Source organism: Podarcis filfolensis (assembly GCF_964270895.1).
Source record: "Podarcis filfolensis genome assembly, chromosome: 2".
Taxonomy (NCBI): domain Eukaryota; kingdom Metazoa; phylum Chordata; class Lepidosauria; order Squamata; family Lacertidae; genus Podarcis; species Podarcis filfolensis.
The window spans coordinates 101,351,679-101,372,460 of NC_139605.1; the positions used below are offsets into that span (position 1 = coordinate 101,351,679).

Consider the following 20,782-nt stretch of genomic DNA (forward strand, 5'->3'; position numbering starts at 1 on the left):
ATAAATTGATGTCCAAGCCTCTAGAGACCTCTCTGTTCTTTTGCTGCTGCAAAGAAATTTGGGGGCTCTTCTGGAACTTCACTGGTCTGCAGCAGAAATGTTTCTGTCCCATGGTAGTGAAATGAGGTCTCTGTCCCTAATAATGCTCCAGATCTGATGCATAAGACTCGCTTACCAGTGCATGCGAGGTTGCATTTGCCTCCTTCTTTTTGCCTCCATATTATATTGTTATACTTAATTTCGACCTGCGTTGTATCATCGTGGGGCATTTTATTGTTTGTTCCTGCAAAATGACCTTCTGCTTTTGTAAATAGAGCTGAACAAAACCTGCTACTTTATGATCCTGTAATAGTACTTAAAATATAACTCAATATAAATATTTGCAAATGAATTCATGGTCCAACTGAGATGCATCTTGTTGCCTAGGAGCTACATTCCTGATTTCAAACTTTTCTTTCCAGCCTTGGCTGAGAGAGAGAGAGCTGCTAGATTTCTCTTCCTTTCCCTCTCTGTTCTCTTCTATCCTTATATATTGCTAACAACAACAACAATAACAATAATAACAATAAAATAAGAAAATAAGGCAGATGAAACTGCTACTATAGTATCTTTAAGAAGCTGCCTTATACCAGGTCAGAATATTTGTCTATTTCATCCAGGGTTGTCCTCTTTGTCTGTGACTCTCTCCAGGGACTTGGGCAAAGTCTTTTTCATCTCCTGCTAGGTGACACTGCAGGAGATGCCAGAGATTTGTATCTGGATCCTTCTATGCACAAAGTTACCACTGAGCTACAGATTCTGCTGTATATAAATGCACCCCTGTAGGTCAGCTAATGGAAGGGAACATGATGTCTCTTATTCTGTGTCCGTCAACTATATGTCAGATTCCTAGACTGTTAGAAGGGGGGGGGGTCTTGTCCCATGAGGGACCACACTAGCTTTCCCTCCCCTCTTGCCAACTATAGGGCAGTTGAGAGCTGATGGAGCCAAGCTGTGCTGCTTGTTCTGGAATGTGTTTCTCTTCCTGTGACTGGTTCAAATGCTGAGCAAAAGAAAGGAGGCAATAACTATATACCTCTCTTTCTCCCTCTTGCACACACACAAAATCTAAAGCAGGATCTTAGCTTTTGTCTTGAAAAAATGTAAAGCACAGTTCACACATGTAGGCAAACATACAGGTGGCTGGTTGAATGAAGCAGTTCTGCATAGTTACGCTCACAAGTGGGGATTGGCTCCCCATGTGGTTCTGGCTATTTCCACCATGATAATAAAAGTTGTTAAAGGAGGGTTCCAAGGTCCACGTTGCAGGAGTCACATGCCACAGTGCCACAATGTCATAATGTTCAATTTCAGGTGGCCACCTAGGTACCAGATTTCGGTTATTGCTAAGTTGGGGGCAGCCGCCGAGACCACATAACACCAGTCTTGAAAGACCTACACTGGCTCCCAGTACGTTTCCGAGCACAATTCAAAGTGTTGGTGTTGACCTTTAAAGCCCTAAATGGCCTCGGCCCAGTATACCTGAAGGAGCGTCTCCACCCCCATCGTTCTGCCCGGACGCTGAGGTTCAGCGCCAAGGGCCTTCTGGTGGTTCCCTCATTGCAAGAAGCAAAGCTACAGGGAACCAGACAGAGGGCCTTCTCGGTAGTGGCGCCCGCCCTGTGGAACGCCCTCCCATCAGAGGTCAAAGCGATAAACAACTACCTGACATTCAGAAGACATCTTAAGGCAGCCCTGTTCAGGGAAGTTTTTAATGTGTGATATTTTACTGTATTTTTGGTCTCTGTGGAAGCCGCCCAGAGTGGCTGGGGAAACCCAGCCAGATGTGCGGGGTACAAATAAATTATTATTATTATTATTATCATTATTATTATTATTATTATTATTATTATTATTATTATATGATGAGATTTAAATGAACTTTTCAGCACTGTGGGAAGAGCTATGTGCTTTTATTTCTGAAATATTATTTGACACCTGATTTCTGCCTTCTTCCTTAGGATCCCAGAAGCAAGCACAAGTTCAAAATCCACACGTATGGAAGCCCAACATTTTGCGACCACTGCGGGTCATTGCTTTATGGACTTCTACACCAAGGGATGAAATGCGACAGTAAGCAAAAACACCATCCACCTCATGCTATTAAGAAAGATTTTTTAAAAAAATGAATGAAACCATTAGGCACTGACCAACTTCTTGGCAGGAAAATATTGCTTCAGTTACTGTTAATTGCAAGCATGACTGTCCATTTCAAATTAATATTTGAGCACATCTAGCAAAATACCGTATATGAAAGGAGCTTTCTCCAATGTGGATTTTGCTATTGCAATATTTTAATGGAAACTTACTGGAAGAAAGAGCTACTACTTTCAATCAGCGGTTGAGTTGGAACACTGTGGTCAAAAACCCAAGCATTAAAAAAAAATTAAATGCAATTTGTGGCTTCATAGTTCTTTTCTGTACTGTCTGCTCAACCATTCTGCTGTCTTCCTTACTTCTAACTTCAGTCTTCCTTAAACCACGATCGTGGAGACTAGGACAGTGTTTCATGCGGTATGTCCCTTCTTGGATGGGTGGTGGGAACCAGTTTGCAATGCCCTCTAATGGAGGAGCAGTACCCATTCCCAACACTTGGGCCTCGACCTCAGTTTCTTCTGGGGAGAGCAAACTCTTGCCAGAGCAGTCACCATTCTTGAGTCTATTTCACTCAATGGTTCCTAGCACCAGGCTTTGGCTGGATGCAGAAGATAAGTGTATGATCCTAGGGCCAGAGGTAGTACCAATCATGGTTCAAAAGAAAACTGGAGTCGTGCCCAAGCATTTCAAAGGACCTGGCTTGTCAAGCGCTTGGGAAGTCATTCCTTTGAAAGAAGCTTTCAGTCAGTGTCCCAACGCAACTATTGCAGAAGAAGAGTTACTCTGAAGAAGAAGCAGATGCAGGCACATACCTGTTATTACGAAGACATAGAGAAAGGCATAAATGTAAGAGATGCTCCTCCTTCCAAAGCACCAGTGATTGGGAAACCACTAAGAGAAATTCTGCAGTTCCAATGTACCTTTGTTGTCTCCACCACTGTGGTAGCTTGAAGCGGAGGGCAATGCTGACCTGCTCTCTGCAGCCCCAACACTGCAGATAACACTCATGGGCACACCATTGCCTCATAGCATTTAAATTCCCAGAAATAGGGCTCAAGGTGTTGGTCATTTTGTCTATGTTTCTTTTACCTGTAGCAATCTAGTAGGGATCCAGTTCTCCTAGAGCCATCTCCACTGTTCAGAATCAGGCTAATACTATAGGAATAGGAATGTCACAACTGTACCCCAAATTGGTCTGGGGGGGTCTCAAAAGGAATTTCACCTTATTGGGACCAGGCATTGAAGGTCTGAATGGCATTAGCCATGGTAGTCTCGTTCTACCTCTTAGAATGCTTTGTACATTATCTAAAATGGTCTTTCCCCAACTCAGTGCCCTCCAGATGTTGTTGGACCACAACTAACATTAGTCCCAATCAGCATGGCTAATAGTTGGGGATCTCAAATATTATTGTAGCATGTCAGGTTGTGGTTGTTGTTGTTTAGTCGTTTAGTCGTGTCCGACTCTTCGTGACCCCATGGACCAGAGCACGCCAGGCACTTCTGTCTTCCACTGCCTCCCGCAGTTTGGTCAAACTCATGCTAGTAGCTTCGAGAACACTATCCAACCATCTCGTCCTCTGTCGTCCCCTTCTCCTTGTGCCCTCCATCTTTCCCAACATCAGGGTCTTTTCCAGGGAGTCTTCTCTTCTCATGAGATGGCCAAAGTATTGGAGCCTCAGCTTCACGATCTGTCCTTCCAGTGAGAACTCAAGGCTAATTTCCTTCAGAATGGATAGGTTTGATCTTCTTGCAGTCCGTGGGACTCTCAAGAGTCTCCTCCAGCACCATAATTCAAAAGCATCAATTCTTCGGCGATCAGCCTTCTTTATGGTCCAGCTTTCACTTCCATACATCACTACTAGGAAAACCATAGCTTTTACTATACGGACCTTTGTTGGCAAGGTGATGTCTCTACTTTTCAAGATGCTGTCTAGGTTTGTCATTGTTTTTCTCCCAAGAAATGTCAGGTTGTAGCACAAGCTAATCTGCTGTTCCTTTTGGAGATGCAAGACTAGTTATAACATTTTTTTAAACTAAAAGCAGCTGTTGCCAGGAAGTGCACAAACATTTGTGGATACTGGATGAGAGCCTCTGACTCCTCTTCAGACGCTAATCTTATCACTGGTCTCAGTAAATACTGACTTCGAAGGAATCCCCAAATAGCTTGTAAGCTATCATTAGTCATATGTGAGAGCTTACTATTTTAAAAGCTACTGAAGAGGAGTGCAACTCAAAAAAAATCAAGAAAAAGAAATCGTATGGAAATTGTTTCTGTGAATATTTGGCTGCTCCCTACCCGCCCCCCCCCCCCGTAATGGGGACAGGGAGTGTTTTTCTTTCCTTGGATTCTGCCAGAAACTTCTTCCTGCCCCAGCACCAAGTCAGAGAGACGAGCCATGTTGGATGAGAATGAAATCTTACTGTCTTGTTCTTTGCTAGGAAGCCATGGTTTTCTTTCCTATCCATCCTAGTTCCTATCTGATACAGGGTTCCCCCCCCCATACATGCAAGATACTCTTATAAATTATCTTAATGATATTTCCACTATGTAGTCATAGTTCTTCTGCCAGACACTTTCTTCATCCCTTTCCTTGTTCTTGACATTCTCAATTGCATTTCTCTTGATATTCTGCCCTTTCTAATCTTCTCTGTCCTTTTTAAGATCTCCTGGCAGATGTTTGATCAACTTAAGTTTTGCCACATCTTAGGCAGAGTTTGTTGTCTTCAGTTCAAATCCATACCAGTTTTTGATGCCACCTCTGACACTAAAGTCTTTTCCAATCAGCTTGGTGAATTGGAATGTTGTCTTTGGTTCTGAGCCCATCTGCATCTTACACACTGTCTTGTAGTTCCAACACAAAGAGACACACAGACACACACACACAGAAACACATCTCTAAGGCTACATGTTTCAATGGATGTGCAAAGTGGGAGGAAGGAATGGCTCTATCCTTTCACTTCTGGATGTTCCTCCACTTAAAACTGCCTTTCCACAAACTGCTTATTTTGCCTATACGGAAAGGATACAGGATCTTGTCAGCACAGGATCTTGTCTTAATTTTAAAATTATTAACACCTTACCTTGTTTCTTTACCGTTTTAATATAATTATTCTATATCTTTCATTGTTTCTACATATTTTACATTGTTTTTAACTCTGCATTTAATAGTATACTTAATGTATTTTATTGTGTTTTCTTTTCTTCTTAACTTCTTTACTGGTCATTGACCAAATTTTTGCTGTAATTCATATGGAACATATGGGTCCTGCCATAGGGGCTATGAACTCACAGATTTCCAGTACTCACCTAAAGAAGTAGTTTGGATAGATCTGCTGTTTGCTGTGATTGGCTTTTGTAATGCAGTATAGTCGCAGTCCTTAGGATTCTACCCATCGCCAATGTTACGTAATGTAAGATGTCGAATTGTCTCCTTTCTGATCTGCAGCCTGTGATATGAATGTTCACAAGCAGTGCGTAATAAATGTACCCAGTCTTTGCGGAATGGATCACACAGAAAAAAGAGGAAGGCTCTATCTGAAGGCTGAAGTGAATGGTGAAAAGCTTGAAGTCACAGGTAAGGAAGCTGCAAGCCTCATTATGGAACTCCTATTGGTTTAGTAGTATGTCTGCTCATTTGCATTTAATAGCTTACGTCAGCACAATAATAACATTTTCTAGCATTGCTTTTGTCTGGTCAGTAAGCCCAATAGCTTGTGCGTGGCTACACACAGTTGGCTGCACACAGTTAAAATTGTATATTCTCGCAATCAGCATTACAGCCTAGTAGGTTTTTCATCACATAGATAAATGATTTCAGATGCTGAACACACATTAAGAAACCACTGGAATTCTGCACCATCCACCACGCCTGAAGACAGCCATTTCCTCTTGCCGCTGTGCCGTTTGCTGGTGATTTGGCTTGAGACATTTCACCGAGGCAGCATATAAAGTACAATTGGTATAGTATAGTGGTACCTTGGGTTACATATGCTTCAGGTTACATACACTTCAGGTTAGAGACTCTGCTAACCCAGAAATAGTGCTTCAGGTTAAGAACTTTGCTTCAGGATGAGAACAGAAATCGTGCTCTGGCGGCGCAGCAGCAGCAGCAGGAGGCCCCATGAGCTAAAGTGGTACCCCAGGTTAAGAACAGTTTCAGGTTAAGAACAGACCTCCGGAACGAATTAAGTACTTAACCCGAGGTACCACTGTGTGTGTGTGTGTGTGTGTGTGTACATATGTCACTTCTAGGCCATTTTTCGATATCAGGCCTCACAAAAAGCAACAGATTTAGCAGAGGAAAATAGTGTGTCTCCTGACTTTCATAGTTCCCGCTTTAGATTTCCATTTGCTCTTTTTTATTATTATTAATCTTCCCAGTTGTATTGCTAAAGCTTCGTGAGTTGGGAGAAACAAACGCAAGCGCCGGTTCACACTGTGTCTTATTTCCTTCCAATTTGTCAAAGGGAAGGGTGGGGCAGGCACAGTTTGAGCCACATGCACCAATCACAGCAAGCATTGGCTTATTCCTGATCATGGCCTACCCTAGGAGTCATGCACTAGACATGTTACACATGAGAATAAATGTTCCTTTTAAAGAACCGATTTGAGACCTCCCCTTTTTTTCTGCTTTGTTTCTCTGTATGCCTCATATGCCATCTATATATCGAAACCTTGACCACAGTTTTAGTTTGGTACTCCTTTTTATTTTTTTAAGTGGAACATTATCCTCTTTCTTTTTTTTTCTTTTTTTTTCTTTTGCGCCCAAGTCCTCTGGAGAACTGCTTTGAAATCAGGACATGCATTATACAGTGGTACCTCTGGTTGCAAACGGGATCTGTTCCGGAGGCCCGTTCGCAACATGAAAAGAATGCAACCCTCAGCGGCGCATCTGTGCATGTGCGGGTTGCGATTCGCCGCTTCTGCGCATGCACGTGACGTCATTTTGCACATCTGCGCAAGTGCAAGTGGCGAAACCTGGAAGTAACCCTTTCCGGTACTTCCGGGTTGCCGCGGGACGTAACCTGAAAGAATGTTACATGAAGCGGACGTAACATGAGGTATGACTGTACATAGTTTTGAAAACTCCCCATGTTTCCCAAAGATCTCAAAATCACAAATAATCAATAAATGTAAACTAATGGTGGGAGTCACCAGGCAAGCCTTCTCGGTGGAAGCTCTACTTGATGGCTTCCACTTGCGCAATGTGGCTTTCCCCCTCCCCTCCCCCATTGGCCTCCTGCACCCCTCAAAATTGGCAAGGGGTGTGTGAGAGAACTCCAAAGTGGGAGGAGAAAAGGGATGAAGGTTCCATCTGACAAACTTATAGGAATTTGACATAGCGCAGCAATAAATTCCACCCCAAATAATTATTTTTGGAAATCCTGGAATTATGTCTTGCCTTTCTGAATGTTTTGCTACATCTATCATTGAATTCTTACACAAACGTTAAACTTGAGATAATATATATATTTTTAACTTCTTACTTGCGCAACTGCTTGCTTTCGCTGGGGCTTATATTTCTTCTCTTGCCTGTACGGTAGCTTCACCATCAAGAAGAACTGAGACTAGCTATTTGTTATTAAGGCTTGGATCTAAAACAAAGGCTCACAATTAAAAAAACACTTAAAATATTTATAGTTTAGTAACTTTTTATTTTGGCACTCTTCTCCAAAACAAACGTGCTGGGTTATAAAATATTCTTAATACTTACAAATTTGGCAACTTGTCATCTCACCCACACTGACCTTTACTGGACTGTATTTCAAATAGAGTTTTAAAAAATAAAATAAACACAATTCTTGTGACAGCAGTTGGTACACCCAGTTATTTAATGTGTTTACAGAGAAGAATTTCCAGCTTGAAATTAATTGCTCTCTGTACTTTGCAATGGCTGTTTGTTGTGCTTATACAGTGTATATAACTTTGTCTACTTTCGTGGCATGTTTTCGTTATGGATGTGCCAGCAGTCTGATTTTCGAAAGCACGGGGTGGCACTCAGTGTAGCCATAAGTTGATATAAACCTGGGGGTCGAGGTCCACTTGTGCCATGAGACTTTTCCACCCTTTCTACCCCCTAAACCCATTCCAGGTGTGGCCCCAATCCTCCAGAGAAGATTTAGGGGGCACAGAGATGGGGAGGAGAGAGTGACAGGTTTTGTTGTGCAACTGGACCTCATTCTGCACACACACTTAGTTGAATCCTGCACACACTGCACACTCATTCTGCACACACACTTAGTTGAATCCTGCTCTTAGACAATAAATGCCAGTAAAAAAATAGCAACAGAGGGTAGTTTGGAGCAAATGAGATTAGATGCTTTTTCTGTGGAGACCTAAGGAGCTGCCAGAGCTGGTGACTTGGGTTCAGAGTTCCACTCTACTTATGGAATGCTCTCACTGGAGGAAGTGGGGAAAGGTGGTTCCTCCAGTTTATCTGTGTTCCTTATAGTTCCCTGCAAATATGCTTGGGACTATTGGAGACCATCTAGAATTATGTGGGATGTTCTGTTAGGGGCTGCAGGGGTAAGGAGAAATTCCCTTGCCTCCCACTTTCCTTCGGCTGAAGGCATAGCTGCCAACTTTCCCCTTTTCTTGCGAGGAATCCTATTTGGAATAAGGGAATTTCCCTTTAAAAAAGGGAAACGTTGACAGCTATGGCTGAAGGGATCTACTGGATCTTCCATGACTGGAAGCAATCCATCCGTTTGTGGAATGACCATCGGAGGGCCTAAGTAGATGTGTGACCACATTTAACATGTGCAAGTTTTTTCCTTCCAAATCTTTACCACAAAATACATAATTCTACTTTCTGATCTAAGTTTGGTATTAAATCTAATACATCACACCAGCAATCAACTTTGTGGAAAGCTACAGCCTTGGACCCCACTATAGGAAAGCTTATTATTTTGACTTGCCACTCTCTTTAATTAGGGTATTGGATCCTCTCATTTCCACCTCACATATACACCTCTAGAATTAAAAACCAGCTCTGGCCAGATATGTGAATTCCTTTTTCTTGCCCTTTCTCGCCCCTTTACGTTCGTTTGTTTTCTTGAAGCTGTTTCTTTGCTTTTGTAATTATTATTAATACCAGGAAATGTTTTTGTTTATTTTTTAAAAAAGTGAACAGATAATTTTTTTTTGCCCATTTTGTACTAAAAATGCATGCTGTTAAATATTACTGCTGGGTGGTACTCAGGCTAATAAAAATGCTTTCTCTTCGGCTGTATTGGCATATCTGAAGCAATAGCCCATGAAAATGCAAAGCATATTTTCTGCATTCTCTGTGAAATAGCATCATTTATCAGCTTAGTGAGTGCAAAGCATTATTAGGGCCTGTTTCTGTTAATGCACCAGTCGGAAGTTGAATTTGCGCTGAGCTAGCAGGCTGTTTTCTATGGTCCATCTATTGCTATCAGTTCCGAGGTTATTATTTCCAAGGCAATAGTAAAATAATAAAAATGTGTCATATATATATACACAATTTGTGTGATGTGTGTATGTATATAAAATAAAGCATTTATTTCTGATTTATTGTGTGTTTGTATATATACACATGCACACTCCTTGAGTCTGGCAGGGCTATCTGTGGCGTGCTTTTGTTCAATTATAATTATGATGTTTCAGCAGTTATTTTGAGAAGGAGTTGCACCCATACTGGAAAATTGCACTGGATCCCTAAATTTAATTTGTCCTGTGCTCTAGATAGGGAAGTATACAGTCATACCTCGGGTTACAGACTCTTCAGCTTGCATTTTTTCAGGTTACGGACCGCTGAAACCTGGTCGTGCATATATATATATATGAGAGACCTTAGAATTCCTATGACGTATGATAATAATGAAAGTTCTCTTAACCTACCCCACAGTGTATGCACTAAGAGGAAATTAAGAGAGGGTCTTTGAGTGTCAATTAGTAGACTTTGCAACATTCTCACTTCTCACTTCTCTGCTTAAGAAGAAGCAATAAAGAATACAGAACCTGCAAGCAGGAACGTTTTAATTAAAATTTGAAGGAGCCTTTATTAGTGAAACCTCTTGAAATGAGTTTATCTCAGAGAAACGGCAAGTAGTTGGGGATAATGAAGTGAGAGGTAGACCATTCACTTCTGTGAAATAGGGCTTGCTTCTGAGTAAACATTACAGAAGGATGATGACCATGAGGCAGGGTAACACTGGTAAATATTCCATTACATTGTGCTGTGTAGAACCTCCATTTTAATTCTGTTTCCAGCTTATGGGTAACATTGCTAGGGGAGCTAAAGGACGCTATAGTGGAAGCTACATAAAATGGATTAAGCATCTTTTTCATTTTCTTCGTTTTTTTCTTTCTTCTTTTTACATTCATGAACTATTGAAATTGGTTCTAGTGTTCTTTGGACACCGCACATATGAAATTTGACAGTATGAAATTTGGAAATCTTATCTTCCTGTTTTATGATCTCAGGTGCCTCTGAGAACTTCAGCAAAATTGCTGATGACCTTGAATCAGTTTCAACACTCATGCCTGTAGACTAGTTCTGACACAATACTACTTCACTGTACAGTGGTACCTTAATTCGTTCCAGAGGTCTGTTCTTAACCTGAAACGGTTCTTAACCTGAGGTGTGATTTCGCTAATGGGGCCTTCTGCTGCCACTGCGCCGCTGGTGCGCGATTTCCGTTCTTATCCTGAGGCAAAGTTCTTAACCTGGAGCAACCACTTCCTGGTTAGCGGAGTTTGTAACCTGAAGTGTCTGTAACCCAAAGCGTCTGTAACCCGAGGTACCGCTGTAGTCATTAGGATTTGTAAAGTGATGCACTTGCCTTAATATATATATGTAGCTTACAACTACATCAAAACCGCTAGTTGTTACTCAAGGCACTTTATACAATGCAATGAAACTCAATGATTATCCAAAGCAAAGCACTTTTTGTAAGACAAGATGGGGACAGAAGAGTGAATTTCACTTTTGTATGCATATGGCAAAAACTGTTCATATATTTCAATGCAAATGTGTGGACAGGATGGCAAGTTTACATCATAGGGTGAAGGATCCTGCCTTAAATAAATGGGTGCTATATCCTTTTCGTGACTTAATTCGCATCTAGCATGGCTATTGGGAAGTTTTTTTTTCTATTCCGAAAAAGAATTGGACATTAATAATACATCTGCTTTGACCTCTGTGAATTCTATTAAAACATGTTCCCCCTTATGGCGCAGATGAAGCAAGATCTGGTGGTTGACTGCTCCTTAGCAAGTTCCTCCAATAGTTGCCTTTATTTCTATTGGTTCGCATCTTAAATTCAGTTTAATCTTGGGCTAGGTCTTTAAACATTAGAACACCACTTCCATTACTTCCAAGTTTGTATTGACTTCCACTTGAGGCCAAGAGCTTCAGTTGATGAATGTGAAAGTAATGCTGTTTTCTCCACGCACACACACCCCTTTCATTTTCCTTTTTGCTGATCTTGGATTTTAATTTAGTGTTATGCAGTGCAAAAATTCTGTAGGAGGCTGAATCAGAGTTCCATTTGCTCTTAAAATGCTCCGCGCAAAAGGTCTTACCTTGCCTGATGCCCTGAAGCAAGAAGAGCTAGTTATTTCGGAATCTTAATGTTTTATGTTAAAATGAGTTGAATACAAAATTGACACTGTTGCACCATCTCTAGTTACTGAGGAGGTGGCTGCTATGCTTGCCTCAGCTGCTCATACTTCACCTCCCCCTTGGAGGTACACTTTGTCTTCTCTCTCTCTCTCTCTCTCTGTGTGTGTGTGTGTGTGTGTTTTAAAAAACCATAGTTATTTCAGGCTGAAAAAAAGGGGAGTGTAGGATATACAGCTACCATAGTAAATATAGGCCTGGACCCAAATGAACTACTTTGAAAAGCAGCTCAGGAGCTTCAGCTCGTACAAAATGCAGCCACTCAACTGCTAAGACCATACAGTCAAGCGCTTGTAAAAAAAGGTAAAGGGACCCCTGAGCATTAGGTCTAGTTGTGGCCAACTTTGGGGTTGCGGCGCTCATCTCGCTTTGTTGGCCGAGGGAGCTGGCGTACAGCTTCCGGGTCATGTGGCCAGCATGACTAAGCCGCTTCTGGCGAACCAGAGCAGCGCATAGAAACGCCGTTTACCTTCCCGCCAGAGCGGTACCTATTTATCTACTTGCACTTTGACGTACTTTCAAACTGCTAGGTGGGCAGGAGCTGGAACCGAGCAACGGGAGCTCACCCCGTTGCGGGGATTCAAACTGCCGACCTTCTGATCGGCAAGTCCTAGGCTCTGTGGTTTAACCCACAGTGCCATCCGCGTCCCTTTAACCCACAGTGCCACCCGCGTCCCCAGCGCTTGAGTATATTGCAAATATTGTACTGGTTACCAGTAGGTTTCTGAGGCCAGTTGAAAGCACAGGTGATTACCTTGAAAGTCATGAATGGTTTTGGACTGGGTCACATACGGGGCCACCTACATCTGTATCAACCTGCTCAGATGCCCAACTGCAAAGATAATTTGGTCGGCAGGCAAACAGAATAGGGTCCTCTTAGTGGCAGCTATCCTCCATCTTGTTCCGGGTTTATGGTCAGCTGCAGGTGTCAGACCGGGGAAAAGAGTTATGTTGGGTTTATTATAGAGAACTCAATGAAAATGTCAACCTAGCATATTGTGGCTGTGAAAAAGTCAAATTCTTGATTAAGACCTTCAGACTCATGGAGGACTCTCATCTAAGGAGGAATGATAGGCCTGGGGAGATAAGGCTTCACAATGTGCCACAGTTTCTCCTTGCGAGCTTGTTTACAGATACAGATAAAGCCAAGGTAAATAGGAGCTACTTATTTACAGCAAGTAAAAATGTACAGTATTTCCTGATGACCTAGAAACTATGGCCCTATTGTTAGGAGGGGGGGAGGCAAAACAAAAGTGGGGTCATGTTACTTCCAAGTCACCCAAAAAGCTGAAATTTATCACTCATAGAGAACAAGGTATACTGATTACTAAACCAGTCTGAAAAGGGGAATTTTTGCTGTTAGCCCTCAACACTTGCGGGTATTTCCCCCATATAATAAATCAAGTCGATCTGCATATGAGGTAGAATGTTGGACTGTGGGAGTTCTGTTGCCTCTTCACATACAGGAATCAGACTTGGATTTGGGAAGATAATATTTCCAGTAGGAGCCAAGAACTTGTTTGCAGGATGCAAGCTTCATTTACATCGTATGTGTTTTATGTCATAATACTTGGTGAAGAGGCTCAAGGCCTTGGCCTTATTTAAGTTTTCAGGGTATGAGAGTTCCACAGTTGTGGGGCAATGACTAAGAAGGTATATCCATGCATCCTTATAGTCGTCGCCATAGTTTTATTATTTATACTCCAGTGTTAGAGGGTGCTTGGAGATCACCATGACTAGAGTGTAGGAGATTCTTAAAGACTAGGTTTGAGCTGTTTACACTGTGCTAACATTTCAAAGGCATATTGTATAAGCCACTGTTCTATTTTCATGTACACGCTTTCCTCCACTATGGAATATATATGGAGGTGTTTTCTTCCTTAGTTTAAGGAGAGTTCTGCGAAAGACCTTTTGGCTTCCAATGAGAATGGCACTCTGTAAAACTGAGAATTTATGGGATTTGAACTCATGAGCAAGAATAATGGCTAGTCATCACATTCTTTATTTAGGCAGCTTGTGAAAGAAGGTCATTTTCATATTTAAAAAGGCACTCATATTTTGCTGATTGAACATCCTGCTGAATGACTTCAGCCGTGACTTCTGTGTGATAACGAACACCAGAGTTTTAGATAGGATTGGACTGAAACAACCTACCCACCCTGAGTTTCTTATTGCGATTCCAAAGCTTCACTGCACTTTCCCCTCCCTACTGTTAACACATATTTATTAATTTAGAAGATTTCTAAGTCACTTTACGTTCAGAAGACTTGTCAAATCAATGAACAGGAGATAGAAATCAAATACAATTTAACCGAGTTTCAGAGCGTTAAATAAAGTAGAGATCTAATGATGTACAAAAGAGTAACAGAACCATGTATAAAATAGAGATAAAATAAAATAGAGATCAATCAAAAACCCAGATCTTACAACAATGTAACAATCAAGTACACTGTGAAGAAATCTCAAAACAATGATACAACGCGTAGGTCAAATACAATTCAAAGAAATCAAGCAATATACCAAACAGAACTTGAAGACAAAAAATAAATAAATCTCAAAATGGTATACAGTATAAAAATTAAATGCAGTATAAAGTATTAATAATCAAATAATCAAATAAAACTTTTAAAAATAACCTTATACTATTAAATCAGTAACACCTACAAAGACAGGTGACAGATAACGTCAGATATAATAAAGCATCACAATATTTTTTATGTTCTATATTAACATTATTTTCTCCCCAGTCACCACACTCAAACTTTTTAATGCTCTGTGATTATTATAGACTTACCTTTCAGAAGTTAGACCTGTGAATGTAATGAAGAGTCATTTCCCTCATGAGGCATATTAAAATAGTTTTGCTGAACTGAGAATAGTAGTGTGTTACAGAGCCTCATAATGCAGAGCGCCATAATGAAGATGATAACTGGAATGAAATTTGATGCCATAAGGAAAACACAGTACTCATAATTTATTTTGGTTCTTAGACCAACAGCTCCACTGCAAAAATAAAAATGCAAAAGTCTAATGTTTCATTTATTGTGTCATTTGACAACTCAGTAGAATAATATTTGATGTGTGTGTGTGTGTGTTTCATGTGGGCAATGTGTTTCGTACTCTCTAAGAGCATATTATTGCCATCAAAAGTAATATAATTTGGGAAAGGTTGGCTTCTGGTACCTGTAATATTGATTGCATTGGAGATTAGATTCACTCTCTAATATTTATTGCATTGGAGATTAGATTCAGTCTCAACCTATCAAGCAGATGTGATTGAGGCACAGACTAATTTCCATTTGGCACGTAGGGGAGTGAAGTTCTCAACAGCATAGGAGAAAGGGAGAGGTCTAAGCATTTGCAGTGCCGAAAATATGCAATAAATCATTAAACATACCCTCTTGTAGATTTTACTGTCAGCAAGTCCCTGCCTCCATTGTTGTTTAAAACTAAACACAAATCCTAAAAAAACACACCACATTATTTCAGTGCAACGTTTCAAAAGTACAAAATGCTTGAAGCTCTTGGTCATAATTGAGAAATAATGTCTCTTCTGGTTCGGTGTATTTATTATTTGTATTTTGTCTGAGGTTTAATCTCTTGCCCACCTTATTCCAGAGATTGGGGTACGCAGCATTAAATTAACAAGCAGGTTAGCATAGAATAAAACTGACAACATTTAAAAGATTTTAAACGGCAATCCCCACCTCCCGGATTTAAAGTAATATGAAAGGGGAAGGGATTTGTGTGAAAAGACACTGGATTTTTAGGGGGAAAGTATTCTCCTGAAACAGCTGCTGGGTTCTTTTTGTTATCCTCAGTGATGTCAGACCCTCCAAATGTTCCCATTTTCCAGGAACAGCCCCAGATTTACAGAAGCTGTCCCAGTTCTGATTAGATCCCAGAATTCCCCGCTTTTCCTTAGGACATCCCTATTTTCACTGGAGAAGTATTGGAGGGTATGGAGTTCTGCGACCCCCCCAAGCCAATGAGATTAGCAACTTTTAGAAGACAACCGAATGCAGCCCCTCTATAAGGAAGTTTTTTTTACAAAAACATTTAATGTTTTATTGTGCTTTTAAATATGTTGAAAGCCAGTTAGATGGGTGTCATATTAATAACAACAACAATAATAATTGAAAAAGATGTACGGTGGTACCTCGGGATGTAAACGGGATCCGTTCCGGAGCCCCGTTCGCATCCCGAACAGAATGTAAGACACGACAGCGCAACTGCGCGTGCGCGGGTCGCATTTTGCCGCTTCCGCGCATGCGCGTGACGTCATTTTGACCATCTGCGCATGCACAAGTGGTGAAACCCGGAAGTAACACGCTCCGTTACTTCCGGGTCGCCGCGGAGCGCAACCTCAAAATACTTATCCTGAAGCGTAATTATCCCGAGGTGTGACTGTACCTATTTTCATCAGATAAATATTGGAGGGTATGTGGAGTGGGTTTTATGGGAACTTTAAAACTGGAAATATTTTCCTATGCAAATTAGAGTAATAGAGGTCTTCAGCAGACTGAGTCATATATAGAAGCAGTTGGAATATACCAGTACCCACATGATGTTTTCTCCCCGTAGGACTCTCACAAGAAACTGTAACTTTTGGTTGCCTTATTCTCCCTATACCAAGCTATTGGTATCTCTAAGTAGGGTTTCTATTTAGGAACTTAGCAATACCTTGCAAATTGAACTCTTGTGACTCTTTTTCTTCAAGGTTTTAAAAGCCTTTATATTCTTCAATATTATAAAAGCTTCATAAAAGGCGGAGAAACAGTTCTACATGGACTAAGCATGGGGGAGGGGGAGCTTTCTGGAGAAGGGGAGGGCTTCTAATTTACTTCCCAAGGCTATTTTTTTTTATTTAGTGTGTCTGTGTTAACATCAAACCTCTCATTTGGGGAGTAAAGAGCTGCTCCTTTCAGCTATGCCTGACCCTGTCTCATTAAAAATAGGCTGCCATCAAAGAGGTGGACTACAGAGACAGTATTTCTCTCCGAATACCATCATCATCCTGCTCTTTTGAAAAAGAAGCACTCGTTCAACGGAGGGGGGAGGCAAAATCAGAGTGCTAATTATGCAGACAAAAATACAAATAGGCCAGAAAACAAAAAAGCGAGCAAAATAATGGCCTTTTTCTTTAGCAACCTGTGTTTAATGTGAACTTTGCTAACAATTCTCCTTTGAGCATTCTCCCTTTGTTTTGTGCCATTCAGTAGACTCATTCGCACAACGTGCTAATGCAATATTTGCACATAATACGATGCCAAGGTGCATGGCTTGTTTTAGCCGTAATATACGTGTGTTTCACCCTCACACCTTCTGTAGTTGGAAGTGAAACAAACCCCGGAGTGCCAGGCTTAGCATTACACCTGAACCGGTGCTTGTACTGTGTTTCTCCCAAAGAAACCATTATCGGGAAGCCAGTAACAAACCTTGGCTTCACGTTGCGGGTTGTTTAGAGAGGGTTATGCTCTCCCATGAGGCTTATGTAGCTTAGCCCCTGGGTAGTATGTAGTGGCCATGGTTTTCCCAGTAGTGATGTATGGAAGTGAGAGCTGGACCATAAAGAAGGCTGATCGCCAAAGAATTGATGCTTTTGAATTATGGTGCTGGAGGAGACTCTTGAGAGTCCCATGGACTGCAAGAAGATCAAACCTCTCCATTCTGAAGGAAATCAGCCCTGAGTGCTCACTGGTAGGACAGATCCTGAAGCTGAGGCTCCAATACTTTGGCCACCTCATGAGAAGAGAAGACTCCCTGGAAAAGACCCTGATGTTGGGAAAGATGGAGGACACAAGGAGAAGGGGACAACAGAGGATGAGATGGTTGGACAGTGTTCTCGAAGCTACCAGCATGAGTTTGACCAAACTGCGGGAGGCAGTGGAAGACAGGAGTGCCTGGCGTGCTCTGGTCCATGGGGTCACGAAGAATCGGACACAACTAAACAACAACAACAACAACAATACTACTACACTGAGCTGTTTTCCTCTCCCTGCAATGCATATAGTATGTAATGGTGCAGCAAGCAGTTCATTTGATTTCGTTTTGAAGCTTACAAAACAGTTAAAGTAAAATGATGCAACCTGTACATGTTTCTTTCCTTACTTGGCATTATATTTTTTAATGCTGGGTTTCATAGTGTAGAACAATAATTTAAGAAATGTTTCTTCTGGCCTTTTATTGAACAAATATACCCTTTGCTGTGTGCTTTTGTGACATGGCTAGAGATTCTCGGCCTTTTGCTTTTCATTGTTTATTGTTTCTGTTAGACAAAAGCTCTAGTGTGCCGCTGTAACTCCCACCACAGTCATGCTTTTATTTTCAGAAAGGAAAATGGGTCATTTTCTCAAAAGCTGGTTGGGGAGAGATGTTCCAAGTTGTGCTTTTTCCATGGAGCTGTTTCTGCACACAATTAAAGTTTACAGAATATTAGACTCTGGTTTATCCAACACCTAAGTTAATTATTCAGATACTTTCTACCTTCAGAAATCAAGTGAAAGCCGCAGCAGTGACCCAAATCACCTGCCTCAAATGTCTGCAAGTTGTTGTTTTATTGTGCTAATAGAAATTAAGCTGGGAGACAGTTTAAAAACAAATCGCGTTGCTTGAATCCAGGGTTCCTACACTTGCAGGACGTTCCTGCTGGAAAAGTGGTGGAGAAGTCATCTTCCACTGATATTTCTTTCCCTCCTGTAGCCCTTTTACTCATTGAAAATCTCTTCTGGTGGACTGGATGCCCCTCTAGGACTGTGTGGGTGAGAGAGTAGGGGGCTGCAGCGGGGAGAGAAAATGGGCAAAAATCACCTGCCTACTTTCTCTCATGGGAGCCTACACTGGATTGCAGTCCTTTTCCTCAAATGAAAGGGCAGCCCCCCCCCATTCTTTAATAGCTTTTGTCTCTTTTTAGCAACTGTTAATTTTAAACATCTTTTGAAAGTTTTTAATACCTGTTTTTAACTGTTATTTAATGAGAATTTTAATGTTTCGTTTTATATTTTTGTGGACGTTTTAGAGGGGGGTTTTTTTTGCAATCAAGCAGTATATAAATTTTGTTAAATAAATATAAATTAAAAATAAAGGATTTGGTTTTCTGCAGATGCATTTATGTGTCTGTATGAAGCCAGACAGTGAACTGGTAGGACTAGAAAGTACAAAACATAATGGTATGGAATTTAACTATGGCTTTCTGCTTTCTACACTTCTCAGTGCAGAATTGATACCTGCTTTCAGTTTCACTGTGAATTGTCCACCATCTCTTCTTCTTTTCTATGCAGAAACTATGGAAAACAAAAGTGTTTTATCTGCTAGGTTGTGTGTGTGTGTGTGTTTGTGTGTGTGTGTGTATGAGAGAGAGATTATCACAAGAATAAGGTGATTATTATAATATTACTTTCCATATGTATGGAGACATGTACTTAAACCATAACTTACCGGTAATTCTTTTGGGCAACTTGTGGATACAGTTTCATCTTAAAGCCACCCCAGCAGTTCTGAAAGGTAGGTAATGTTTTGAGCCCAGAATTATTAGATGCAGTCATTCTTAATACATAATGATGCCTCTGGCTGCTTCTAAAACTTCACCAAATGTTTGACTTCATTGGAAATTTTGGTGAAATTTGCTGTTTGTTTGTTTATTGCAAATGAATATGAACCAAATGTTCTAAGCTGAAAGCAGGTGGGTTTAAGGTCAGCAATACAAAACCCAGACGTTGATAGTTAATATTTCCAAAGCAGAACTTTCCGTGACATATTCCCTTTATTGCCCATCGCACAAATGACCACATGGGCATCTTACAGTCTTCAGTTCAGCATGGGAGAAATCATTGTATATTGCCACTAAATATATCTATTGACATCTCTGTCTCTTGTCTTTGGGCAGTAAAATCACAGAGGGGGTGGCAGCAAACTAAGTGCCGTCTAACTTCGTTAATTTTACCTGTGATTCCTAGCATGAGACATACTGGCATGGTTTTTATTATGTCATTAGCAATAAGTTGCTAAATGCCACAGGTAGAACAGAATAAGTATGAACAAGAGTTCATTAATGGGATACAGTATTCCTCCTGTTATTCTCCCAGCCATGCTCTGAGCAGAGTTGTTATGGAATCCAGAAATGCTCCACACTTACTTCTCTAGGTGTTATTTGCACTAGCCTGAATCTAGTGCTTGCATCATGGTCCTCCATTCCAGTGAAAAGGAGTGAAGTGAGGTGGTCATTCTGGAAGAGGTGTGGGCAACCTTTGGCCCTCCAGATGTTGCTGAACTGCAACTCACATCATCCCTAGCCAGTGGCCACACTAGCTGGGGCTGATGGGAGTTGTAGTTAGAATCATAGAATTGTAGAGTTGGAAGGGACCCCAAGGTCCAGCCCCGTGAGATGCAGGAATCTCAGCTAAAGCATCCATAACAGATGGCCATCCAACCTCTGCTTAAAAACCTCCCAAGGATAGAGAGTCCACAACTTCCTGAGAGAGACTGTTCCATCTATAGTGGGGCTGCAGATTGCTCACCCATGCTCTATTAGATCAGCACCAGGTTCAGTTGTTGTTGTTGTTGTTGTTCTGCAAGGGAACACAAAGTCAGTTAAGAGAAAATTCATTGTTGGATAGAGTAGTGTGAGGCTTCCTCTTCATAACTGAATGGGAATTTCAGGACTGAATAAAGAAAACACACAAGGATGCAGAAAGCGCAGTAGGGCTATTGTATCATATGGGCAATATAACTTGTGCTAAAAACTTGTAACGCAGAAAAGTCTCTCAACATCGCCTAGGAATGGTTTTTAAAATGGTTTTGCTCATCTCACAATAGAGTATAGACAGATAAACTAAAATGTGAGCAGGCATGCCAGTTAATTGTTATATAATTTTTAAAAACCAACTTACAATTACATTGTTTTTTGACATGGACTCTGCGGGTTTGTGTGATTACCATTGTTCAAAAGGAATTTTAATCCATAGGGAGCATACTCCCTTATACTGAGTCAGGCCATTGAT

General features: G+C 41.1%; 2 protein-coding genes across 7 annotated transcripts in view; one reads left to right on the top strand and one right to left on the bottom strand.

The window, feature by feature from the left end:
- Positions 1–20,782, bottom strand: part of APOH (apolipoprotein H) — a 351,268-nt gene that overhangs the window by 177,813 nt on the left and 152,673 nt on the right. The gene's annotated exons all lie outside the window — the stretch shown is intronic.
- The window catches only part of PRKCA (protein kinase C alpha), a 187,017-nt gene that overhangs the window by 118,180 nt on the left and 48,055 nt on the right, over positions 1–20,782 (top strand). For all 6 annotated transcript variants that reach the window (XR_014544416.1, XR_014544417.1, XR_014544418.1 and 3 more), the window contains exons 4-5: positions 2,001–2,112; positions 5,583–5,711. Coding sequence is in view for 2 of the 6 variants with exons in the window: in XM_083598717.1 (XP_083454843.1) it covers positions 2,001–2,112; positions 5,583–5,711 (241 nt within the window). In the remaining 4 variants the exon portion in view is untranslated. The remainder of the gene's footprint in view (positions 1–2,000; positions 2,113–5,582; positions 5,712–20,782) is intronic.